The 27825-nt window shown below is 38.7% G+C and overlaps 1 protein-coding gene across 1 annotated transcript in view; it reads left to right on the top strand.

Annotated features, from left to right (window-relative positions):
• The window catches only part of CHLSN (cholesin), a 128496-nt gene extending 100922 nt beyond the window's left edge, over window positions 1–27574 (top strand). The window contains exons 3-5 of the mRNA XM_086622203.1: window positions 1969–2144; window positions 22777–22858; window positions 27197–27574. Of these exons, the coding sequence (XP_086478329.1) occupies window positions 1969–2144; window positions 22777–22858; window positions 27197–27379 (441 nt within the window). The 3' untranslated portion in view covers window positions 27380–27574. The remainder of the gene's footprint in view (window positions 1–1968; window positions 2145–22776; window positions 22859–27196) is intronic.
• The last annotated feature ends 251 nt before the right edge of the window (window positions 27575–27825 follow it).

The raw sequence follows: 27825 nt of genomic DNA, 5'->3' as shown, positions 1-27825 counted from the left end.
AATGATGTGCCACAGTCACTTTATTTGAAAGCTTCATGGCTCACAGAAAAGTAAACAAATTCATTACATTATTTTTAAAAGAAGATTAACTGTAGTGTGTCGTCTGTTGGACAGCTGCTGTAGTAATCTTTTACAAACACTTTATAAATGACCACCCTCAGTGTTTTCCTGGGCTTTGTGTGGCTGGATTGTTATTTTAGTAAGTATCAGGGTGGCTTTTCAAATGAAAACGTTGTTTCCTGTATAACAATTACGTACCTACCTTCACTCTAAATATTATTTCATTCTGAGCGTAAGTTATAAAATGTCTTCTACGCAAATGCAACATATGCTGCTTTTTTGCATATGTTTGCACATGAATGCTGCCTTTTCCATAAAAGTAGCTAAAAAGCATTTTTAAAAAAGCAAATCCTCTCTACTATCCCACTCCCATTTATTCTAATTTCTGCTTTCTTGCCCTTTTTTGGTCTTTGGAAATAGAAAGTTGAAAGGATGAATCAGAGTAAACTTAGATGATACATGAATTGACACTCAACAAGTGTTTAGTCCTTAGCAGGTGTTTTTGGCAAATAAATTGTGTTCAGGTATTACCTTGTTTAACCATCCGTTGCTTGAATGTCGGCAAGAATAATGTTATTTAGCACCATGTCTAGATTTTCATTTGAAGGCAGTCGGCAAACACAAATCGATAGAACAGTAAGGGTTTGCCAGTTTATAAAGTGGTTTTCACTAATCTTTCCATAAAGCAGTTGATCTTCTGCATTCAGGTTTCAGTTACAGGTTCCTCAAACAGATGAGGAGGGAGCAGAGAGAGGAGGAGGAGCATTTCTTTTGCATTCAGGTTGGCCTTCATGGGTTTCCGATGCTCTGGCAGAGGACCCCACCTGGCAAGTACGGTGCTATAGTAAAGCTGCTGGATCTGAACCAAGTCCACTCTGTGAATGTAATTTTTGTTCTTGGAAACGCTGGTGGTGGTTAGACTCCTTTATCTTCCCAGCCTTGGCATGTGAGATGCTAATACAGCTGCTGGAGGCATGGTTGGCTCCTCTGCACTGCCTTACTTGTCTCTCTATACTCCACCTTCATCAGCTTATAGTTGAAGTGTCTGAGGGACACGCTGATTTGGCAGAAACATCCGAAAGTGCACATTATTTGTTTGGAGTAGAAGAACTATGGATTTAAGTAACTCAACAAATGCTTGCATGCAGTCTCCCACTGGATTTTCCCTGATAAACTCAGTGTATCTAATGCTCTTCATCTGTACATGAAATACTTATTTTCATTTGGGGCATACTTATGCATATATTTATAGTAATATGGTTTTCAATGTGAGTAATTAAGTGTTCTGCCTGGAAACCTAAAGAAACTTCACTTGTGTGGGGTGTATGTGTATGTGTTTATTGAAGATTGTGCATACATTTACCCAAAATTGCTAAAGGATCTCCAAGAGGTCTTGGATGAAGATGATTGTTGTCACGTCATCTCCTTTGTTATAATGGAGATGAAGGCCCCGTCTGGCAGACAGAAGTTTTCTCAGTCCAGGGAAGTGTCAGATTACAGAACAAACAGCCCCAGAAACTAAGGGTCTTAAGGAAACCCTACTTCTCCCTCTTAAATGTGTGTATGATAAAAAAATCCATACTCTCTGTCCGCTATGCAACAGCCTCTGCTGTTCGCATTCCTCCCTCAGGTTTGAGTATGGGAGAACAAACAGTACAACAGATTTTAGATGTGATGTTTAATACATATCTAGAAGGAGCTCAGATTATTGTACTGCTGAGAACAGTATAATCATCTATAGAGGGCAGTTCTGCAGATCTCTGCAAGTGCAGTATTTACAGTTCTGTGAATTGAGCAAAGTAGAAAGGTGATGGAAGTATAGTGAACAGTAAAATTATGAAGCTTGAAGCTTCTGGTTTTAAATATTACCTCTGCCTTTATTTAAATGTTTGTTGTTTTTTTTTTCAGGCAATGAAAGAAGAGGAAGGACTTACAGCAGAGGAAAGGAGGAAACTGGAAAGAAAATTAAAAAAAGAGCGCAAGAAGAAGGAAAAACAGCTGATGAGGGAAGCTGGAATCTCTACTAAAAAGGTGGAGCCCAAAAAGCAGTCCGGATCTGAGCTGGCTCTGGCGTATTTGACCAGGTAAGAACAGTAAAACCGCTGCAGGTGCTGCCTACAGAAGTAAGCTGTAAACCGTGCCAGAAATCCAGAACAAGCTGAACCAAGTAATAACACATTAAAGGAAATTGCTGCAGTTAAGTACTAAGTTAATGTTTCATCTCAGTTGACACCCTACCATGCAGTTGATCACCCCGTTGTATTTGTGTCGCAGGAACAACTGAGAGATGTTAAGTACTGTGCAAACGTTTTATAGAGAAACAGCTCTTGTCCTCAAGATCTTATAGTTGATATGGAAGAATCACTGGGGTAGCTGCACTTACAGAGATGAAAGAAAGGCACATTGCAGAAAAGATTGCATTGAGGAAATTAGTTTTGTTTCTTGAGTGCGCTGTTCTAAGCAAGGGCGTTCCAGTTGTTCTCTTTATAGAAGCAAATTTCATGAAGTGCTTAAGCATTATGGAGTTTGAATTTAACCGCCTACATGATGTTTGGATATTTGTAAATTAAGATGGGATTATGCTGCTCTTTTAAAGCTAATAGTGTACAATGTCTTATTTTTGCACACCAAAGTATACAGCAAGGACAGCGGCTGATTTCATATCGAAAGTAATTACTTCATCTAGTTAGCATACTTATTTAGAATACTTAAAATTCCAACCTAAAGCAAAGCCTATGGTTAAACTAAAGAACTACAGCAAAGCATTCATAGTACCCTACAGACAGTAAGAGGTCATGTATAAACAGGATGATAGTGTTTATTTTCTTCCAAGCTGCAAAATATACCCTGTGTGTAAGACCTCCAGAAGACTGGTGTGTTACAAATAGTGGGTTACCACGTGGAATAATTCCAGGGTTGCATCTCTGGCCATGCTCAAAACTGAAGCATCCAGACTGTCTGAATTGTTACTTACCACTCTCAGTGGGGAGGGAGGAAATTAATTGCATTCCAGGCAGAGGGACATGTGCATTTTCGTTACATAACCGTCAGCACGCAGCGATAGCAAAATGACAATAATATTTTTGATCTGGAAAACAGCTGGAGTAGTTCACCCCACTGTTTTGAACTGCAAACGGATTGGCAGTTAGCTTTGAACCATCTGCTCAGACTATGCTCTGGTATGTGTGCTAGTAAGTGGTGGATCTCTAGATAATGGATTTCAGGTTTGGAAAGCAAAGGAACAAGCTGTGGGGTTTTGCTTGATATTCTGCTGTTGTCTGTATGGATTTTTGCCATGTTAGGTGGGAGACTATGAAACTGTATTGGAACTAATATTTGAACCAATTTGACTGTAGAGTTTCACTTAACCTGTACCAAATTACCTTGAAATAGTAAACCTGCTATGTCATTTGGTCTTGTAGTACACAGAGTCCAAGGGCTATATGTGCAGCAATAGGTTGTGAGGGATTATTTCAGCACAGACAGTTTGAATTTTGTAGACTTAACAGAGATAGTCCTAAGATGCTGAACTACCAAGCAAACATAACCATAGACACTGTTCTAGCCCCAAATGTACCAGGACCATCTTGCACTGTTGCAAGTTACAGAAAAACAGCATAATCCTTTTACACCTCAGATGTTTTTCCAACCCAGTAAGACTGGAAAAAGAAACAACTGGATCTAAATTAATCAGAGAAGTAATGCATTAGCTGGGGAAGGGCTCTGGAAGTTCATTGCAAAGCCCCCAGCAACTTCAGTGGGTCAAGGATTTCAGTCTACATGTTTTTGTAGGGCTAAAGGCATTAATAATATGTGGGAGGATAAGTTAATCTTATAGATGCAAGAGATTAATGTAGTTGGAAGTAAACAGAAGGGTGCTGTGGATTTACGTTTTGCCTCACCTACAATAAAAAGCCTTACGTGACATGAGGGTTGCTAAGTGAAGTGGCATCGTAATCCCCTGATGACATGTGAGTCTCCTGTAGGACAGGTGGAACTTGAAGTACCATACGATAGCTAAAACTGTCATTTTTATTTGTTAAGAGACTATTTGCAGTATGAGAGAAAAACTGTATGAGGCTTTGGCCTATGACAGGAAAATATTTAATTTGTTTTAGTGAAATTTTGTGTGATAACTTTAAAAGAAAAATGTTAGAAAGCATTCAGTGAAAGATTTTTTTTGTTACACATCTAGACTTTTGACATGCAAGGGAAGATTTAACTTATTTTGTAGGTCATGCATATTTTAAGACATAGTAGTTCCCTCAGAGTGCAGAATCATCTTTTCTGGTATGTGGGATTCTTCACCAGGAGAATAAATTTCTGTTTCAAGCAGTAAGGTCAGGGAGAAGTAGCAAAATTTTACTTGGAGGAACTAAAACATAGTTACTTACTGTTTTGTGGGGGTCCTGTGCTCAGAAAGCCTTGCTTCTGCAACAGCTTTGTATGTTCCGTTTTAAAAATAAAACCGAAGCAGCAGGCAGCCCACAGGTAGCACTCTTCTCTTTGCTGAGCACGAGGTGACGTTCACCAAGACGTGCCTCATCCTTTTAGCTGAGATGAGTTTCTGATGAGAGGGAGTAAGGCACGCAGCACGCGGGGGGCAGGACCACTAATTGCGTACTGCCCCTCATGATGGCTTTTAAGACCAGCACTGCAGCACCAGAGCTCGATTCAGTGATGCTTGGCATGAAGAGCGATGCTGGACCGAGGCACGTGGCTGGCCGACAGCACTGCAGCCATGTGCCCCTGCTGCCAGGTGCTGCTGGCGGTCTTCGAAACCCTCTGTACTGCTGGGCACAGCGTGCTACAAGCTGACCGGTTCTTCCAGTTTTCCAGGTTTGTTATCTGAATCTAAACCCAAATAGTCCTTGATGCTTTGCCAGCCTCCAGAGAGGTCAAATTATCATTTTATTGGAAGACTATCCTCACAATTAAGAGATTTTTTTTTTCCCATGTGTATGGGATGGCCCCGTGCAACAGCAGCTGATGCCAACTAGCAAACTGCAGTCCCTAGCTAGACCTGAGGGTGCTGAAGGGTTTCTCCTGTGAGCTGGGTGACTGATAGCCCAGGCTTTTCAGCTGCTTTCTCATTTGAATGAGACCAGGATGGGCGTCCACCAGGTTTTGCACTCCTGATAGAGGAGAGGCAGCCAAAGGACTCCTATTTTTTTCCACTCTCACTTTGTGTTGGCCTGTGAGAAAAGCAAAGGGGTAAAAAAAAAGATCTTTGCTTCACCGATTTTTATCTCACCTTTTCCCTCCATGAGATAAGCTCAGGTGGTTTCCCAATGCAGTTCTGTCTAACGCCGCAATCACAGCATGCCTGTGGAGATGGAAGAAAGTCACCACTGCCAGATTCTCCAGCTTGCTGGGGGAGCAGAGAGGGTGATCTAAAGATATATAGAGGATTAAAAATGGGGAGCTAAAGCGAAGAGGGAAGCAGAAAGGTTCTAAAACTATGAGAAGGAAAAAAAGAAAGTGTGGAATAATAAAAAAAAAAAACCAACAGTGGCGTTGAACAGAAGAGAAAAAAAACTTGTAAAATTACTGCAGAGAAGTAGGGAAGAGCAGGAATGAGGAAATATTAGTGGTTGAATAAACTGCACAGATCTTTTCCTTTTAATGATGACAGACCTTTTTTCTTTATGATGGTAAGTGATGATTCAGGTTTAAAGCCAAGATCAGAATGTCTCATTACTTTTGATTCTGGAAAATATAACATAAGAATTCATCCTTTTCTGAGCATTAAGCACCTTCAAGTGAAAAGCTATTGCAATTCATGAGAATGGTAATTAGACTTAATTATAACCTAACTGACCTTCTGTGGTGTTAAAATGTTGGCAGAACTTGTTTGTCTTGGCAAGCCACTCTCTCCTAGAAATGTTTCTGTTCTTGTATTTGGCTTAGAAAGTTCATTGCTATATGGATCTGCACATACAGTTTTCTCCACCACCCATCAAAAGAATAGGCAGAGATCTGAAAAGATGTCACTACAAGTATGTGGAATTACAAGATTGATAGCATCTGAAGTAGAAGTAATAGATAGTATCATTATCTGGATATTGCTGTGAATTACTTAAGCCTTGCAATATTATTTATCACGTGTTAAAATTTAAAAAACGAGCTGCTGGAGTACATTTCTTTTCTTCCTATAATGATTTATGTTATATTGGTTAATATATGTCACCAGAACGTTCCCCAAAGCATTGTCTTTTCAGCTTTATTTATATATTTATATTTATTTTACTTTCCTCGTCCCTAATTTAAATTTAGGTGAGATTCAGAGAATGTCAGAGACTTCTTTAAAGAAACAAAGATGTTTATAAGAATAATACAAAGCAAGGGCACATTACAGAAGCACAACAGTGAGACAGAGAATTTCCCATCGAGTGGGGAAATGGTCTGACTCTGCAGAACACAGGGTGGTTTTTGCTGAGCGCAGTGGCAGTGCTGCTGAAAGCAGTACACAACCCAGGGCGGTTGTTGATCTGCTGTGTTGGCAAAATGGAAACGGATCCCAGTCCTCGGTCAAACATTATTTCAAACAGTGCCAAGCATGGGAGATTTTAAAGCTGAAAGGTTGCTCTTCCTTTCGAAGAGCATAGAAGTCTGAGGGGCATTGCTGTAAGCAGGTTTTTTTAATATACATATATTTATGTATTTATTTGTTTATATGTATTTAATGTATAAACTATATCAAGTTGACATTTACAAGGGCATGAATAGGTAGCTTAGTGTTCATTCAGTGGTACCATCTAGGAGGTTTCTGATTTTTGAAGGAACCGGTGGAAGCTTGTCCCGGGCTATAAAGAAGGCAGCAACATTTGAGATTTGTGGCCAAACAGCTGAGATGAAGGTGGCCCTTCAGGAAATCACAAACCCGTTTGTCCTAACTGGTTTGAGACCAGGTGGTTGTATTGAGAGAGCTTCTGCGCAAATGCAGCCACACTCACTAATGTTGAAAAAGAGTTTCTAAATTTAAGTTGAGTAGGCTTGTGTCAGATTTAGTTTACTTCGCTGATCCATAACATTTCGAAGCTGATTTTAAGCTTCACAGTTTAAGTACTTTTTTCAGCCATGGTCAGTGATGACTTTTGATGTTTGATTCTGAACTTATTTAAGTAATTCTCATTGCTGGTGGCCTTAATCTTTGTTAATTTCAAACTTGACACTCGTGTTGATGTTTCACCATCAATGGCTCAAGTTTTTAGATATTAAGAGTAACCAGTGCACTAGAGATGTAAATGTACACAGGTGTTTTTTTTCTCCCTCCACAGACTGACTCTTTGGGTTTGATAGCAACTAACATTAGCATTTAGTGTTGTTTCTTCTTCCTCCACCCTCCAGGATGGAGAATGAGTTTCCTTCCTGATACAGAGGTGCAGTGTATGTAAGAGCGCATCGGTTCTCTTGAATTTCATGAACTATTGGAGAACAGCTCGAGTGATGAATCTCAATTAGCCAAGAGCAAAAATAGTATGTGAACTTAAGAGAAGCTATTATAATTAGACACAGCAATGTTGCTGAATTCCCTTCAATGACTGAGGCTTAAAGGTGTCTTGAAAGAGCAGCTTTTCCTCAAAGATTAGGGGAATAGTGATGGAGGCTAGTTTTGCTTTAATAATCGTAGGGTTATTTCTTAAAGGTTCTGGGGCAAGCATTAACTATGGATGTAATTAATCTATTCATACATGCTTTTAGTCATTTTGTCACATCCATTAGTTCCATAAGAAGCCTCATGAATCCACAGAGGCAGATACAGGATAAATTTGCATTTGGCGTTGTTCTGCAGCTATGTTTTATGTGAACTTGGGCAGGCACTTGCTACTATCTGATTTCAAAGGCTTGCACTTTCCCCTATGCTCTAGAGATCAGTGAATTTGTTCTAGCACTTCTACAACGTTCTATATTGCTTGACTTTTAATTTCTACCAGGGCCTGACCTGCCTCTAAGTGGGATTCCTCTGCTTGACCTAAACAGCGTGTCTGTAAAAGTGGATGTTTTCCAACTGATGTTAATAGGTGGAGAGATCTTCCTCATTTTAAAGGAAGCCACCGTCTCTGTTCATGGCAGAGAAAAGTAGTCTTGCTACGAGTGAGTTACCTTATCATTATCCTACACGCCCTTGTGTAACTTCAGTACCCCGTGGCATCTGATGAAACCACCTCAGTTTGTTTGCAGTTCCCTAGCAGCCCTGGCATTACTCAGAAACCCTACAAAGCTCTCTGTTGCAATGCCCACACCTTTCCTATTTTTAGGGTGCCAGTATGCCGGCAGCTATTCTTGAGGGGGTAGATGGAGAGGACATATTCACTCTGCAGTTTGATGCTGCTTAGGGCTATTCTATAAATGTACTCAAGCATATTATCTCCTGCAGAAGGCAAAGATTGTTCTTAGGGTATATGAAGCAGAAAAATTGTTCTGCTCTGTTGAACCTCCTAGTGAGCAACGTTTTCTAAATCATTGTATTGCCTTACATTTTGTAAATAGCTTCTCCCCTTCCTGGTGTTTACATCCTTCACGTGGCTGTATCGGTTTTCTCAATCTCACCGCCCCTTCGGTGAAGCGGTACATCCGTAATCCTTCGTCTGTTGAGTCCTTCCAGACACTGATGTGCTCTATTACTCTCCTTTGAACTCCTGTGTCTGTCGTCATTCTGGAAATGTGAGACTTGGAACCAAACACGCTGTTTTACTGGAGCTGCTTTCCAGCTTCATGCAGAAGGGACTGAGAGTCTGAGATTCCTTCCTGCTCCCTGTCCCTCTGGCAGGAACCAACCTCTGTTGGTTTATGGGCAACGACATTGGATTCATCTTTGAGCCATATCGCACTGGGATTTCACATTTAATTTGCTGCACTCTAAAAACCTTTGCTTTTTTTTCTTCCCCCCAAACTAGTACTCGATTTTGTGTTAATGACAGTGTTGGCATGAGCATGCCAACTATAACCATAATAAATTTTTCACTGACTGTAAGAGGGACACTGCTGCTCATCCTACTTCAGCATGGCTGCTGCAAGTCAGCAACCCTGCCATTTCAGAGTTGGCTTTATGATATACATTTCCAGATGTTGGCGTTCTCATTATCATCTGATTATTCAAACTATGCATTTAGGATTCTGTGAATGTCACGTTGTACTCTCAGTAATAGCACCATGCAGCTTTTGCCTGTTTAATCAAGACGTCTGACGGCAGCCCAACTTGATGATTTTCAGTCCCTATGATACACTCATTGACTTCTGGATTCACTTTTCTGCATCTTGCTGGCAAGTGATGTGCAGAACGGTGTTGGAGCCATGCCAGTGTTTTTGTAACCTCCACATGACATCCACAGGATGTCACATTGTGCAGGAATTGCCTTTAAACCGTTGTTAACTTCTTGGTGGGTTAGCTGCTTTTTATGATTCCAATACAACAATTTCACTGCTTTGCAAGAAGCACATTAACATCTTAGTTTAGTGAGTTCATGCAGATTACTGTTCCTTATGTATATCTTGTCTCTTTTTCCACCTATAAATGTTACAGCTATCCAGGCCAAGTGATCCAGGGTTTGCCTGAAGAAGGCTCACCAAAAGAAGGCAAGTTAGGATTTTGGTCTTCAGCTCTTCCATGCGAGTCCAACTCTGCAATGCAGGTGGTTAAAGAGATTCCTGCACTGGCACCGAGCAGAGGAAGGTGACACTGCATGACACAGTCCTGTACAGAAATACGGACTCGGGTTTGAAAGCTGAATAACTGGGTTAACACCCAGATGAGCCTGGAAGAAGAAGTCATTGCTCTTGGCAAATGAGCTCAGGCGCTGCACGGAGCTGGTTTATAGATTACACTGCTTCCAGTGCCAGAGCGGGCACTGGGGCTTCTTTAGCCGTTACTGAAGAGGAACTTGTCAGTTAAAGCTAATGCTGACAAATAATAGTATTATTTACTACGTAATCGTAAAAATAGCAACTGAAAGTAAGAACAAAAAAACAACTTTAAGTAGCTCGGCGCCAATCTCAGCTGTTTTTACCAAGAATTTCTGGGAAGAAAATTAACATAGAAATATATTCTGATAGAATGGAAATGTTCCAGATGGACAGAATTACTTTTTTTTTTTTAATAATTTCAGTCGTTTCTAGGAAGTCCTCTCCATACTGGTGTATCAAGTTTTGAAGCACCTTGGTACTTGTAAATATTTTTGGGTCTGTTTTGCCATTTCTAGCTTGCTGGGTAAGCAATTCTTGTTTCTAGAGACAGAACAGATTCTTTGAAGATTCTGAAATGTCAAGTTTTGAGACTTGGAAAGTGGAAATTCTCAGTTGTTGCAGATATCTCTGCGGTATTTTCAACTCATTCAGAAGTAGGAAGTTTTAGAAACATCAACCATTGCACGATTTTCCAGCCATATTAGTAAATGCTCATGGTGTAACTCATTCAACTGAGCTTTGGAAAAGCAGCTGGACTAACACGACTTTCCCTGAACCAAAGCTCTTATGATTTAGCTATTAATATTATTCTGGATAAACTCCTTTCTACAGGGAATGGTTTTGAAGTAGCTTTCTTACCCCTTTGCCTAGCAGCACTAATGTATGGCTTAAGAGCAGAAAGCAAGGGAAGCTCATGTCCATGCTGAATTTTTCTCGTCCTATTTAGCTTATGGCAGAGGAAAGAGATTTCTTCTTGTAATTTCCATACCCATAAATGGTCACTAAATTTAACAAAAAGGGAGGAATAGATTAGGAAACCCTAATCCTGCTTTATGGCTCCAAATCAAATAATGTGTCTTTCTAAATCTTTGAATTAATTTTATGGACGATCACAAGTACACATCTCAAAGCATATTTCAGTAAAAGCTGCAGAGTGATTTACTTTGAAACCTTCTGTCTCTTTGCGCTTCTACCATTTTTTCAGTGTGAAACAAAGCTGTCAAAATATTTACTTGGGCATTTGGTTCAAACATTCTCATAGGGAAATACTGTATTTAATAGTATCATTAACGTGAATTCACAAATCCTTTTATCTGGCATCTATCATTTACAGGATCAACTGAAAAATACGTTATCGACTAACCATCCCCATCTTTAAAGGGATTTCGATTTTTATTTTTTAAAAAATGTTTTCTCTATCTTCTCCCCATCATAGTAATGGTAATTTACTTTTCTGTGATAATTTTGCTGATACCATATCATGACTGTATTTTGACAAAATAAATGAAAAATATTTTGACGGTAATTTATTCGCTCTTGTTATGACAGCTTTTGAGAAATTGTTATATTACCCCATTTTTCAGATGGATAAATTAAACAGTGATGAAGTTTGTGACTCACTAAAGTCCTTGTACTATCCAAGGGTCTCCTTTCAAGCAAGTGACACGAGGGAAACTAGACATAACTTTCTTCTCATCTGAGCACAGGCTCTATTTGCTTTGGCTCTGTACCAACGTCTGGTCCCAGCAGACTTGTAGGATTTTTCTCAATTCCTTATTTTGAAAGAGGAGCTTGCCTGGATTTTTTTTCTGTAGTGGCGTCTGCAAAGGCCACTACCATCAATACTAACATCTGGGTGGCTGTGCAATGCATGGATTGATATTCCAAACCCTTCTAGCTACTTTGGGAGAGGTTTCTGTCTTCCGTGGTTGGGCTCTTTTTGCAGTTGCAGTCCTTTGCAGTATTGCTGCAAATGACCAAAGTAGCTTTAGTCCACTTTATTGCTGCTGCTAAAACCAGGAACAAAAATTCCCGAGTAAGCCAGCTGGAGGTTACAGATAGCACTGTTCTTCTCAGTCACAGATTTTTCTCCTGCATATGATTTTGTATTAGAGGAGATTGGTGGCTCTTAAGATTGGTTGTCATGTGCCTGAGGAGGCTTCCCTTGTGTTCTTGGTGAATTGGTTTTTTTCAAAGTTTAGTTTGCTTTTATTTATTTATACTTTTTTTCAGTAAGATTTTTAAGATTCCTCATAAATTTTCACATGTATGTTGTTGCACCTATAAATTGTATTAGCAGTAATTAACTGTTGTGCTGTAAAGTGCTTCCTCAGATGGGGAAAAACTAGCTTACATGTGTTAAGTCCATAAATATTGGGGTAAAAATAGTTAATGTTTCTTTGCCCAATACTCTTTTCTGTAAAGTAACATCTTTATTTCCAAACCTGGTTAAGAAAATTTAATGCATCCCTTCTTAATGACTCTCATTTCCCGTAAAATAAAATCTAGTATAAATGAATTTTCTTAACAGTTTATTAAATGTAGTCATTAGATATTTCTCGTTGAGATCCAGCTTTCATCTGCCCATACTATTATACAAAAGAGGTTGCATCTAATCAAATAATTAAGCAGCTTTAATGTCTTACTTCATCTGAAATGATTTTTAGAAACCTTGTACGATATACTGGGGAGATTCAGAAGCAGAAGTCTGTAATAACAGGCCAATCTGCCTCAGGACCATAACCTGACAGTAACTAGACCTGTTCATTGCCCACTGAAGTCGTGAGTGCTCTACGCTTTGCACGGTCACTTTGACCTTTTCCATTGATCTCAAGGAAAACTTGTGCACTATTCAGGTCAAATAAAACCAGAATAATTAAAATGACACATTTCACATATTAGTATTATAACAAACTGCTTGTTGATGTTTTTAAACGAAAACAGATTGCAGGGATTGCTTACTTTGTTTGAATAAAATACTGTTTGCAGTGTTTGTTCAAAGAGGATGAAGCGTAGCTCTTCCCTCCCAGCCTCTGAAGTCTGCTCTCCCCTGGCTCTGCAAACCCCTTGCCCAGCACCTGGCTCCGAGCCCAGGCATCCCGTCCTTAGCCCATCTTCTGGATTTAAGAAAAGGCATTTTATACTCACCCATCTTCTTCCATTCAGACTACGTTCTTGACATGGCAGAAATGCAAAAGGGAGATTAAATGTTTTCTCTGTGTCATAAAATTTAGATCAAGGAGAATTAACACTGCTGCTCACTTCCTCAAACACATTCAAACTATTCATCCAGTGCCCAAATACTCCAAATAGTGGTAAGCAGTTTCATAGCTCTAGGGAACCATTTAGTCTAGTCAGCCAAAGCCAAAATTAAAATTTAAAATGCAGTTGGCAATGATTGTTAATCAATTAGCTCCAGGGAGCCGTCAAGGCTTCCTAGCCAGAGTTAGAATAACAAGCAATATTTTTGAAATAATAAAACTGGATCCTTAGTAAAACTCATCTCCTGCTTCACACATTTATTAATACGATGATGCCCAAAAAGGTATCAGTAATCACTTTCATATGAATAAAATTGAATTGGAATGAGAACCATCTGCAGGAAGTGGTAATTGGCAGATCAGTTTATTTAGGCGTAGATTACTTAAAATCTTAATAGTGCAGAGCACATCGCAGGGTATTAGAAGAGGAGAATCTGATCCTGTCCGGAATACCGTAGCGCAGCGGCAGATTTTATTATGCAGTGAGAGATAACTGAACGTATCAGCTAAATTAAGAACATGCGAGTGGGCTGTCAACTGCTCTGTGTTTTCAGGTTGATCTTGATTTTTTCGTTGGCTTGTCCCTTTTTAGAACTCTTCTCCAAAAAGAAGAGTAAATCATTCTGTAAGGTTACAACTTAGGAGACTCAAATGGCCAGAGGTCTGCAACGTTCTCTATCCTTCTGCCTCTGTGCCGTACTTCCTAATGAATGCAACTGTGGGATGTCCAAATTGGGATGTAAAAAATGACAAGGATGGTTGATGGGTCTTTTTTTTTGTTGTTTGAAAGCTGCTATGTATGTTCTTGCTGTTGGTCCAGAATAACCCCAAATGTGGTATCCTATCAGATGCACTGTAAAAGCCATCTGTGTGATGGGTTATTTGAAACAGGGTTGCTTGGGGCTTCGTGTAACAAAGATGAGCTATGTCTAATTAGCCAGCAATAAAAATACTTGAATTTCATTTAAAAAAAAAAGCCCACAAATATAATTTCTGCAGCAGTACATCTAGGGTTGGCATCCAAATTACTAAATATCTGTTCTTTTATACTGTCCTAAAAGAACTCAGTTAAGTAAAGGGGCTAGGTAAGAATATGACAATCCAGGATGTTTTCGATATGCCTGCAGAACATTCTCACCAGAACAGGCTAGTGCTGTAGAAAAAGTATGGGGCCAGTCCCACATAGGCTCAAAGTTCAGCATCCCTTTGAGGGGATGGATTTCTCCTTTCCTGGAGGCTTCAGCTAGAGCCCCTGGACACCACAATGGACAGGATTGATCTGAGGCCAGCTGTTTGTTAGTGTGAGTATCTCTGCTTGTCAAGCAAGGAGAGGACACAGGAGGTACTTCTTCACAGATGCTGGCACTCAGCCTGCCTGGCCATCTCCCAGTTTGCAGTGGGTGGCTTGCACCCCTTGCACCCCTCAAGTTCATTGAGACCCTGATCCACAGTCTAAGCAGCTCCAGTTCCTCAAGGATGGAGGGAAGCCCTGTGGGGAAGTCTGCAGGAACAGAATTTGAATCTTGTGGAGAGGAAAGGAGGCCAGTTGGGCTCCCTGCAACTGGAACTATATATCCTGGATGCGAAGAGTCATAAAGGAAGAATGTGCATGGTGCTGGGACTTAGTGCAGGTAGGCATTTGGCACGGGGGCATCTCGTTAGCATAATGAGAGAGCATTGCTGCTTCGTATTATAGTTGAATGTTACTTTGGAGTTTGGAATTGCAGAAGAGCTATTCTGATCTCGTTGGCTATGGAAGTCCATTAGGTCTTTGCAAAGTAGGAGCAGCACAGAAACACCCAACCTGATGTTAAATTAAAGACATCTGGTTAGAAAAAAGCAAGGCATTTTCAGCGGTGTTGCTGATCAGAGGCCCAGCTGGATTAAATACCTCCATAAGGGTTCCAGCCTCATTTTGTAGCTTCAGGGCTTCTTGAAATAGCCAATGCATAGCAACTAAATAACGCAAACTTTCAACTCCCTGTACTGAGCAATAAATTGACACTTTGGCATCTGGGCTGCTTCAAAGCAGAATCGATCCGCCAACATCTTCAATATTCAAATCCTTCTCCAAGTGGTCATTTTTTCATCCCTCCTCAAAAACCTTCACTGATGAATTTTTGCTTGAAGTTGGTTTCTCTTCTAGAGTTTTCTTTCAGTATCACTCTATGGAAAACCATGACACTTTCTTGCATTTCTGGCGTTTTCTTATTAAAACCCAAATTCTTCTTTTTTTTTTTTTTAATCATTTCTAGCTTTGAGATAGGCCTTAAAATTATACAGACTTTTTTTTATTGCATTAGTAAATATTTGACCTCTTACAGAAGCTTTTTGTAGCTTGTCTAATTCTTCTTTCATTAACACTGTAATATTCAAAGTACAGCTAGTATAGATATGACCCAGCACTTGTGAAACGATGGAGTTTTTTGTAGTGACACTCGGAGCAAGATTAGGGTATGTTAATGCTTCACTAGCTGTGTGCCCATTACTAGGTCTTACTGGTGTAGTTTTGTGACACTGATCAATAGAATTGAATCTTCTAGCTCTAGCTTGAAAGGACTTGCGTTGCTTATCCTGGTGGGCCGTAAAATTCAGTGATTATTTGCTCTAGCTGAGAATCTCTCCAGAACTTAGTCTTCTCCCAACAGCATGGAATTATAGAGTCACAAGCACTGATTTCAGCCTGATTTCAATCTACATGGTCTTCGAATCCCTCCTTTGAAATGCAACAATTAGTTTAAGAAATTATTTTTTAATTTGTTCTTAATTGTTTAATCTCGTCTCTTATTATTTTCTTCTTTGAGATGCTAGAAGGGAGAGTCTTTAAAATTAAAAAAAAAAACAACAACAATGAAAATGAGCTACCTGTTGCAGCTAAGCTTGAATCCGTGCCTTGGCAGGTGTATTCTGTACCACAGTTGGATGTTATGTGGTGTATCGGTAAGACTGAAGTGACCATGTTTGCTTTTTGTCAGTCTGGTAGCATATCCTTCATCTGATCATCAGAAAGCATTTATATAAATGGATTATTGCCAACTTTAGAAAACTATTTGACTTGCAGCTGGCTTCTTACATGATTTTCATGCAGCCTATGGGGCCCTCTTTATCTCCTCGTACCCCCCAGGATGTTCTTCATGGGAGGGAAGCATAACAGTTGTTTTCATTTTTCCTTTCCCTTATGTCTGATCTGGGCATCAGTGCGACCAGAATTAAGTGCAAGAAAGGATGGACATCTGGAGAGGAGATGGGACTTCAGCACAGCATTGGGATAGCACTTGGTTGTGTATTTCTTGCAGGAGCAGAACAGATTGACTGTGAAGGTCTCAAATTCTGTTTTTTATTCTTCTTCTGAGATAATTCAACTCCTGCTTTGTCCTCTTTTTATGAATGTATGTAAAATAAAAAACATGTTTAGCTTAGTAATATAGGCTGTCATCTTTCAAGCCTGCTGCTGACCTTTTTGTTGTTATTGAAAACAACAGATAGTTCTTGGCATATTATTACTGCTATATATATTCTCAGATCAAAATGCAATTTTGCTGCCGGCAGGCTAATACAGATACCAGCAACAAAATATCTGTACTAGAAAAAGAATTAAAAAAAAAATTGAAAAGTTTTTTTTCTCCGGTGGAACGCTGGTGTCATTTGCAGGTAGGTTGGCGTCTATAAGGAGTTGACAAGTTGAATCACAGTAAGATACCCTGTGTGCATTGTGCTGCATAGAAGAGATGGGAGCTGTACTGATGACCTGCTGCATGATTTTGAGGCATGGTTAAAATTTTCTGGGTCAGCTTTCCTTTCCACTTATCATCTGTCTCTTCTGTTTATACTCGAAGCTCTGCAAGGGAATGTCTTGAGTTGCATTTGAACAGTGCCTGTAGTGGGGGAGGAAGGGGATTTCTAGCTTGGCTGAGGCTTCAAGATGCAAACATAATATCAAACGTTACAAATAATGGCAAGTGATAAAAGTGTATGTAATAAAAGATATGCTGCGATAAACATTTTATGTAGATTTAATCGAAGTTTTTCTTTAAGGCACAAAGGCACTTTCCTTTTGCTTTATAAATACTTTCTAAGAAAATTCTGTGGCCTGTGTTGTTTGCTGTACAGATACAATCAGATACAATCTGTCTTTATATTGGACATCAGGACAAAAACGGGACACTAAAAAGCACATTTATTTCTTCCTGCATGTGTGATTCCTAAATTAAAAAAAAAGAAGAAAAAAGAAGCTTCCTCCCCTCGCCTTTTCACAAGTCTTTAGTCATTATGCTGGGTCTAAACCAGATGGAAGAATATATTAAAAACTGTTTTTAAACCACAGATTGAGAAATGGTGCCAGGATTTTCAACCAAAAATGTGGCACTGATTCTAAAATCTGCTGACAATTTTAGAAAGTTTTCTTCTGGAAAAAGAGCTCCATTAGTGTCTCTTCTTCTCTTCCAGGAAAATAAGGAAAACCTTTATCTGAGTCATAATTTAATTAGCTTCCAAACTGGATTTGAGAATATCAGTATAAATATATTAACTTTCTCCAGGAACTGGGGTTGAGAGATACGCAGGCATCCGTAACACGAGAAAAACACTGTTAAAATAAAGGCTATGACTCTCTCTTATGTCTATATATTAAGCCCTGCCATGGATTAGTGTGTCTAAGATTTTAACTACAGCCATTTCAGTCAAGTCTTAGAAAATCTATTTAGAATTTAAATTTTGGATATTTTTTTCCAAATGAGGAAAATCAGCATCATACACACTTGAAATGAGATTTCCTCTTACCTTGCATTGAGCACTGAAGTGCACCACAAGGCAGCTTTCTGGGCAGTCAGATGTGGACAAAGACAGACCTTCAAAAATTGCCTTTTTAAAAGTAAATTTGTGTTAAACGCCGCTAAGAGAAGAAATTCTGAATACCCCTGGGAAAAATAAGCACTTTTACATTTCCCTTTAAATAATCATATGTGCTATAACTGGACCAAAAATTATTATTCCTGCTTCACTATATGCACTATAGGGCATATATAAAACGTCCATCCACATCCATATAGTTTTTATATATCCATATAAAATCTCCATCCATAAAATGGCTCTTCTCCCACAAGAATGAGCTTATGCCAAATTTCTGCTCTCTCCATGTGGCTTCCAGGGAGCCTCATTGAGGTGCCGGGTTCCCAAGCTCACCTGTTGGCCATACGTAGCGTTACGGTCACCGCTGAGCTGACTTGATAACAGGATTCGGACTTCCCAAATTTGGGCTGTGTAACGGAGGTGAACTTGCCTTAAACACGAGTGTGTGATCTTTTAAAGTCAGTGCTATTGCGTCGTGAAACATTACAGCACATCACTTGCGTGCCAAGTGTTTCAGCAAAGCTTTGCATGTCTTTAAGGGAATTTTTTAGAGTATGGTTGTTCTTTATTGAGGAAGCACCTGTTACCCACGTTTTATGGACAGGGCGGTGAGCACAGAAATGGTGCCTTCTGCACTGTTTGCAGAGCGCTTGGGGGGTAAAGTGCTTCACTTGATCCCTGCAAGCCTCAATCGTGTGCCGTAACTTCTGTTCAGCCTTCCGTGTGGGGCACGTAGAAGATCAAAGGTGATCCTTAAAGACAGGTTTCAGGGTGATGAATGAGTGTATCAAAAGAGAGAAGTACCCAAATAGATGGAGTGAGAAGAATGTGACAGTTTCTGTACAGTGTTGGCAGTACACTGCTTCTAACATTTTCAGTAGATCTTTTCAGTGTAGCCTTGAATGTGGTGCGATCAAGCAGATCCATTGCTCTGTCCCCTCTTTGAAATTCAGTGAAGCTTGAGGGAGTAAGACATAGGGTCCCCGTGGGTAAATCACAGGAGAGAAAGAGGATGCTCCACGCTGACCTGGTCCTCAGGGCTGGAGAAGCTTTCAAATGAATTCCCTGATGCTAAGCCTGGGCTGTATGCTGGAGAAGTCTAAATTTGGTGGCACTCTGCTTTACCATGGATAGATACCCAGCCTGGAAGGTGTATCGGGGTGGGCTGGACAGTCAGTGGCTCAAAATTGGATGTAGATGTCCTTGCGTTTCACGTGCAGCAATGCTCTCTTGTCCTCTGGAAGGTTATCAGCAGTCATGTGTCTTTATTTCTTGCTGGTTTCTTAAGGCTTGTCTCCTACATCTTTTCAGTTGAATGGGTAAAACAGTTGGTTCTCAGCATAGTGCTTTTCTACACGTAGGAGATTGTTTGATAATTGTGACAGCTTTGTAGTGTTTTGTCCTGGCCAGTGATCTAAGCAGAGGCATTGTGTTCTCTTTCTGAATCCAATTTGTAACAATAATGTTTTTCTCTTACTGCATTTCTGGAACCAATTTAACTACTTTCTCTTCTCCTGCTAGGACGTCCCAGAGAGTGCTCTGCCCTGCATGCTACCAGTTTGCCTACTTACACTGCCCATACTCAGAAGCTATGTCCTATTTTCTGTCACCGTGTTGAGAAGGGATGTGGTTAAGCATTTTAGAGGCAAATTACGTCTGCGGTGAACAGCTGAGAAGGTGCAACTCAGCCATGGAATACATTTGTGTGAGATTACTTCAATGTAGAAACTAAAAGTCATTTATGAGATAGACCAGTGAGAATCTTGGGCAGCCTTTCTACATGAAACTCTCATGCTAAAACCCAAAAGCCTAAATGTAAAATTCCCTAAGCTGCTTGGTTCGGTTGATTCATTTCCTCTGTGTCTTCAATTTCAAAGCCGTTTGGGGAGATCATTTGCACAAACATAAAAGTTCTCTTTAACTAAAGTCAACGAATGTGTTTTTCAATGAGCTCAAGCTCGTAAGAAAGATTCAAACATTAACTGTGTAAAGAAGGCAATTAGTGTTTGTACAATATATTGAAACTTAGCCTTAGGTGCACTGGAAAAATACATGGTTTATACATGTATATTTTTCATCCAATTCCATAGCTTATATTAGATCTGGACACAGATATTCCTAAAGGCTACCAAATTAATTCAAACTGTGAAAGAGGTTGTGATTGTCTTATGTAGAGGTTTTTTTAAACTATAAAGTAGCTGGTCTTACTCTGCCTATTTAATCACTCAAAGGAAAAGCCTTTTCTGCTGCTGTAGTATGTCAAGGAAGCTTATCTGCATATAAACAGCAAAATGAGACCTCTCTGGTGTTACAAAGCTTTAACTTTTGTAGTTTAAAGGTCGAGCATTTCTAAAAATGTTGTAATTATGTCATTCTGATAAAAGGAGATGCCCCTATCACTTTGTCATGGAGTGATACTTCCCATAGGTTTTAAAGCTGTCATAGGAGTAGGAAAAAAGTCATCATAGGAATCAGTGGAGAAGTTTTATTTTAATAACTGTTGGGAGGGTCCAATTACAGGGAGCAACTGCCACGTTATCTGTCTTAAAAAGATTATACATCCATTATCGTGAGTGTTTTGCCCGCAGTTTGATGGGAATTAAGGTCAAGAGAAGGACCATTTTCCTGAAGGAGGGAGGAGAAAAAGGGATTACTGCAACCATGGATAGAGTACCAATTAAAAACTTGGGAGTGTTTTCTGAAAATATGAGTATGGTCATAGTCTATTAATGAAAATATTACTTTTTTGCCGTGCTTATTTAGCATTTGATTCTAATAGGATAGAATGCAAACCAAACCAAGTTGTTTGTGAGGCTCTAGTGCTGTACTGGGCGCAAATGTACTTTCTGTGGTTGATTACGTTAAAGCATTTGTTGTTTGTATGAATTATTATGGTATATATAGAATGAAACCTTTCAGGAAGACTAGTTGAAACTTTTGTTTGTTTCTACAAGAGAATTCACTAGAGTGAAAGTCAACGTGGGATCTTAGATGCAGGAGCATAATGGCTTGTCTCCATGTGTAGAAGAGAGCATATGGTTTTGCTAATAAGAGCAATTAACCTTATAGTGCACTCATTTGTTGGTCTCAGTTGTTTATAAACTAGGTAATAAAGATATTTTAGCATCCTATAGCTTTATAGGAGATTAGTGAAATTGAGCTGTATTTCTCAAGTTAATGCCTAACAGTACTCAGGTGATAGTGTGAGCAACAGAAACATAAAATTAGCAGAGAATAAAATATTCAGGGTGCTACATGGTGTGTCTAACCAATGGATATAATTGCAAAGGTGTAAATACACAGTATAGTTTAAAGAAATAAAAATGTGTTAAAAGTTTTCATTAGAAGAGGGACTGTTTCTACAGGATGCGGTCACAGATCTGTCATTCAGCTTGTTCTCATCACCCTGCAAAGATTGTAACAAACCGTTTCCAGACTTATTTAACCTAAAAAAGAATTTTAAACTCACTTTCTTTTTCATGCTGTGCAGATACACAGTATTTACTATAAGATCTTCCGTGTAATTGTTCCGAAGGCTGAACTTGGGTTTTCTGCAGGAACTTTACAAATTTATGGTCTTGATTTTTTGTTTCATTGAGTCAACTGAACAATGTATTTGCTGGTGCCGTGTTCACCGAATATGAGGACTTTCTGACTTTATTAGACTTGACAGTGTTTAAACAATACTAATTCTCATATCCAGCTGGCTTTTCAATTGATTTCTATGCTCTTTGTTGCTGTGTAAAGCAACCTGGAACATTAAAGACATCTTGCATGCTACCCTCTGGAGACTTGTTTTTCTTTAGAGAAAAATCATATAAGTGTAAAATTTGCTAGTTTTTCTCCTCATATTTTCTGCTGGATCTTTAAAGGATATTTCATTGTTCTGGCAAATTTTGTACAGGTTAAGATGCCAATTTTTGGGCATGTACTTTTGAAGTGCAGTCTTCATTTTATAGTGAGATTTGCTAGTTTGCTCAGTTGTTTATAGAAATAAATAGATCTCTTCATCTAAACCAGAATATAGCAGCTTTAAAATCATGTTCAAGATGTACGTAAACATGCCATTTTAACCCAGCTAAAATTTTGCATATTTAAAATGTGTTTGCTAAGCAGTCAAAGAACATTTGCAGATGTTAATAATTTGTTTTACCCACTCACTTTCAACAGTGCTGAAGCAGCCTGATGTTTTGAGCTAAATATTGGAATCAGAATTCTGGGAAAAAGCGAGACATAAAAAGTATTTTCTATCCTGTAAACATCAATATTTAAGTCACACCTTCAAACAAATCCAAGCCTGAAAACATGCTTCTGAAAAAACAAATTTTCTCTGCTCTAGAACGGTCAGAAGTTCACCTGTGATGGGCTTCAGCCATTGCTGAGGTGGCCATTCTAGCACCAGTCCCTCCTTCCAGTCCTCTAGAGGCTGCTTAATTTCATATGAATTTCAGTTTATTGGGAAATATCAGCTTTCTGAAACCCAGACTTGATTTCTCATCCACTCCACCTCCCCAGATACTCGGGTAGCCCTGCAGCTGGGATAAGGGTTTGGAGCTCTCAGTTGTCGTGGCTCCAATGAGAGCAATGACCTCTCCTAAAGAACTACTCAAAGGTGAGGAGTGGGACTTGGTTTTTAACTTGAAGCAATCAGTGCTTTCTGATGAAAATTTATAACATTCCTGGCCATAATGTCTTCCTGTAATCTTTTTACACGGAAGCCAGGTAGCTGCCTCTCGTGTTCTTTTTTTTTGCCAGTCGCACAAAAACATGTGTGCTAATATCTGTTTCACACACTGTCATGAAACTCCACGTCGTGCATACAAAGTCACTTGGAGTCATTGTAGGAAATATTGTATGAATAGTGAATATTTGGATCACACGGTGTTTCATTTAAGCTTTTTTTTTTTATTATTTACTACAGCTGGTCTGAAAACCCAGAAAAATGGAAGTTTCAAAAGACAAGACAAACCTGGCTTCTCTTGCACATGTATGATAAAGAGAAGGTTTGTATTAACACTGCTTTTTCTCAGAATAAAAATGATAGTTTTATAGATTATTTATAGCTATTCTTTGTTAACCAAAAGTTGCTAGTACTAGCCATACACTGTTATAATATTTTAAAATAATTGATAAATCAATTATTGTGTTTGTGACTAAAATGCTGAATCATTGTAATTGCTTAATCTTTTTTGTTTGTTGGTAAACATTCTCTTGTGTATCCTCGATTTTTATACTTGATGTATATCAAACATAAATAGAGCAGACTCATGTTTTATATAAAATTGAAGCTTACTGAGAACTTGAGTCGTATCCTTAATTCAATTTTCTGAATGTGGAACCCGATACTGTAAACCATGATTCTCATATTGCTTCAGATGTCTCTGGCTCCATATAAGATGCACATCCATATTGCCAAGATGTTAAAATAGCTTTCTCATTAAAATATAAGTGAAACCTGATGCTGATTGTAAAAAGTATAAAGTATAACCAGAAGTGAGGCTTGCATCGTTACTGAAATCCATTCATTTCATACCTTAAAAAACAACATAGGTCGAATTTCGAATAAGCATCTGACCATCGTGGTATTGAATGGGGGTTTCAGGTCTCACTTTGTTGCGTAACAGAACAAACATCTAGCCATTTGCACAGTGCCTTACTTATCGATCCCTTTGGTTGACACTCAGTTAGTTTTTGCTGATTTTTTGTGTGCACTTAAACGTTTAAGCACATCAATCTTCCTAACCCAGATTACTCAGCAGCTCTTAAGCCAGTCACTTGACGTAGGGTGTTACCTTTATGATTAAAAATTAAAAGCAGAGTTTCACGAGGGCAAAAGTGTTCACATGGTGTAGTACTTTAAAAAGGTTAGTCACAAAATATAAATTTGATTGTAGGTACCTAGGTTGTTTGCACTGTCTTCTATTTTTAAATTTCTCCCTTGAAAGCCTGTATCAACCTTTCAAAATCAATGTATGCTCTTTAAAGCTACCCAGAAATTGTTTCGCAGGCAGAATGATGTTTTTACTTTTTACCTGTTTACTTTGGATTTTGTGTTGAAATATACTGGGAAATAATTAACTATAAGGAGTGTTTGTTTTATGTATCAAAACACAGCGCAGCTCCTTATTTCTCAACATTGAAATGAAAATTCCCTTCTATTTTTTTTTAACTCTGATGAAAGTGTGATGTTTTATTTAAATTCATGTATTTTGTGCCGTTTAATAATCAGAGATGCATTGAATATGAACTTTAGATAATGATTAATATCTGCATCCAGATTCAGTAAAGTTAGAACCGCTCAAGTGCTTATAGTTAAGCATGTCACGAAGTCTTTTTCTTCATCGGGGCTGTAGGGAGGGTAGACCAACTTTTGACTATTTTTTTTTAGACCCAAATACAACTTCCTGTCCATTACAGAAAAAAATCTGTTGGATATCCAAGCATGACTAAAATACAAAAGGAGACATGAGTTTCCTTCCTTCCTAAGCCACATCTTTGATCTCATGGTGTCACTTGGATGCCTACTGAAAAGCCATGGAAAGAAGTGAATAGAGTTTCCTGTACTGATAGGCCTCTTTCTGTAAGAAATAAGCTGAGGTTTTCAAGTCTTTTGCGACATGAGTTTTTTATAAATCCCTTTAAAATCCATCTGGTGGTTGGCTGACAGCTTCCAACCCAAGCCTGTGTACCTACGGTGTATATACTTCTTCAGGATCCAGTGTAGAATAAACACTGGATGATTTGCTGATCTTTGCCATCTGGCACAGCATTTTTAGAGAGTAACTGTATCAGCTGTCTTCAGCTTCTGGACTGGAGTGGCTTCTGAAGCTCAGAAGGTAACTGAGAAGACCAAACTTGGCAGCAGTGAGCTCAAGTTCTCTGCAGGTATCTGTATTTGCTTTGCAAAATATGTGGGCATTTGCAAGTCTAAAAAGACTGAAAACTCTTCAGTTACATAGTATAATTTAAAAGTGATAACTGTTCTTTTCCTGCTACTATTTTGTAGTGTTTCCTCCCTTTTTCCAATGATGGTAATTATTCCACTTTGTGATATTTCCATATGAGTCAGCTCCAGTGCCTATTAGCTAGCTAGAACAGAGGCAGTGTTGGTGTGTGAGAGAGAAAAAGAAGCAAGAAAAAGGTCAGAACAGTTTAAGAAAAGAATAATAGTAAAATCTCATAAGCATCACTTCCACTTGCCAGAGCCGTAGTGGGAGATGTTGATATCCTATTTCAAGCCTGACCAAAAGCTGATCTTAGGGAAGGATCGTGTTCTTTCTTGTGAAACCTCGCCAAGAGTCTGTGAAATTTCCCATCTTGTACTACTGTATTTTAAGAATTAAAATTTGGATTTCATTAACTTTTTGCTGACACTTTCTGTGTTCTGTTGTCCAGTCGTTGCTGTGGCTCTGTTGTGTGTGTTAAGTTAGAAAGAAAAAATATGATATTATCTTGCCTACAGGATACTGTATCGTAAGCTCCTGCTGAAATAAGCCTAATAGCTGCATTAAAGTCAGACTTTTTAAACACCGGAGCAGTTATCCTTAGGGCCAAATGCTCAATGCTTTCTAGGCTTCAGGCAGCCACATGTCTGTCCGCACACTTAGTATTTCTAAGTTTAGAGTAGGCTTTTAATTGCCCTTTCAAGCACTTTGCTTAAATTATATAATAACAGCTATAACTCCACAGAGTGAGGGATGACTGTAACATGAGAGCTGAGAACAAGAGGTGTAAATTAGGTAGATAATTTGTCCAAGGTTTGAAGCATAGAAATGTTGCTGAGCTTTAAAAACCCAGTACTGAGCATCTGCGTTCAAGGAGCATTATCATGCTGAGATTGGTTGTATCTGAATGTTTTTGTCTGTATTAGTACCAGTTTACTGTGAGTAAAAAGGTTTCAAAAATACAGACTTTTTCACTATGTTTAAATGTTTGATTCGTATATTATAGCAACATTTCGTATAACATCACTGTAAAACTAATTTATTTTTTTAATCTCTATTGTTTCTTTAATACAAGAGTGTTTGTGTGAAGAATTAGAAGGTTTTCCATAGTGTGTAAGTTCTGAGGCTGAATGCAGACTTTAGTTTTGATTTATTACTTTGTAATATCCCTGATTGATGAAGGCAGTGTTGGAATATTCTTTCTTCCTCTTCTTTTGGAATGATAGAAGTTTTAGTGATCAAAGTTACATTGCCAAATGTTGATGGAGACGTAAGTTGTAAATTAAGTATCTGTTGAAGCTCTGTCTCCTCTGAAATGTTGATACTTTGCAGAATTGAAACAGCCCTCGAATAATTAGTCTCCAATCCTTTAAATACTTACGTATGTGTTTAACTCGACTCATGTCGAGTATGCCTTTTAAAGTTATATGTGTACAGTGAAACGTGGAGAAAAATATTTGCAGTATTAGGTCATTTTAACATCTCCCGATTCACAGCAGAAGTATCCTCTTATTGGCTGAAACCTGTTCCACAGATACACAACATAAAGTTAAAATACACTTCAATGTAGATCTGCTCACCTAATACTTTTGAAAACACGTTGGTTGGAACTATTGGATAAACCATTCAAAAGTCTTTACTAGGTTATCACCGAGTTTATTTAATGTCATGATTATTTAAATTGTTGTACCAGATAAGCTAAAATTTAACCTATGACTAGTTAATTAGAAAGAGAGTGAAATGGGGGTAATGAACTGGAGATGACTAAACTGCTTTTCATGTGAGACATGTTAGTAGACCCTATCAGTTTTAGTCAGCATGATTTAAAAATTATTTCCATATGTCTGGATTCAACTTGTTTTTCAAATTAAATGCTATTCCTTTGTATAAGCATTCTGTTAAAGTGCTTGATGGTGGACAGTATCTCATCTTAGCAAACAAACAATTTTGGGTAGAAGTGAGGGTAATTCCAGCAAAATTCTTTCCTCAGATATGTGCATGCAATTCACACTGAATTTAGCAAGGTTTGCATACGTGTTTCCAAAAGTAGGATTTGGCTAGTGTTTTTTTTTTTCTTCCAACAACCCTCACAGCCTTGAGCTCACTGTCAGGGGGTGTTTGCATTTGCTGATCAGCATTTCCACATCTGCTTAGAATTTCCTCTCAGATGCTTTGCCCATCTGAGCACATGACAGTCCTCTCGCCATGGTCCATCCCTCCCGGCAGCTTGAACCTTGGCAGGAAACACTTCCACTCAGAGGTGGGCATTGGCAAACACAAAAGCCCATGCAGTTCTCCTCATTATCTTTCAGGTAATGGTTTGACATGATCATGAATGAGTATTGAGAGAGAACAAAATAAAGCAGGTCTTTTTTTTTTTTTTCTTTTTCTTTAAAGGTTCCAGATGAGCATTTCACCATTTTACTGGATTATCTTCAAGGGCTTCAAGGCAATGCACGAGACATAACTGTGCAGAAAGCCGAAGCTTTTATGAAGGAATTTGATGGTTCCGATACAGAAGACCCAAACCTGTTGGAGAAGTGTGAGCGCATACGACAAGTTCTGCAACTGCTGTCCTGAGGGTATTTTTGTGTCTTGGTGGTTGTCTGGTGGAGAGAATAGATGTCATATACAGAGACTATAAATTAGTTGTAAAGACATAATTTCTAATAAGAATCCTAATAGTAAATTTTCAGATTTTGTACTCATAATTGTTTCCAATTGCAAGTATTTATCATGTTTTGAGGCGATGAAATAAAAATATCGTATTTGGTCTATAGATGTGCTATTTTGATTAAAAGTAATCTTACTGCATATCTTCAGAAAAATAAACCTCTCTTTCTCGTTAGTTTTTCCCCACCTCCCCATGTAATTACTGTTAAATAAGAGGAGCTTTGCAGTTCTTAACAAGGAGAGCAAAGGATCCAACAGAAAGCCTGCAGGGTCTCTTACAATGGCAGCTTTTAAAATGAGCATACAGTACAGTGCTTGCTCAGCCAGCTGTAATCTATCACTTTCAGCTTTAG

Source organism: Tauraco erythrolophus, chromosome 17 (assembly GCF_009769465.1).
Source record: "Tauraco erythrolophus isolate bTauEry1 chromosome 17, bTauEry1.pri, whole genome shotgun sequence".
NCBI lineage: Eukaryota > Metazoa > Chordata > Aves > Musophagiformes > Musophagidae > Tauraco > Tauraco erythrolophus.
This window is presented reverse-complemented; position numbering and strand designations above follow the sequence as displayed.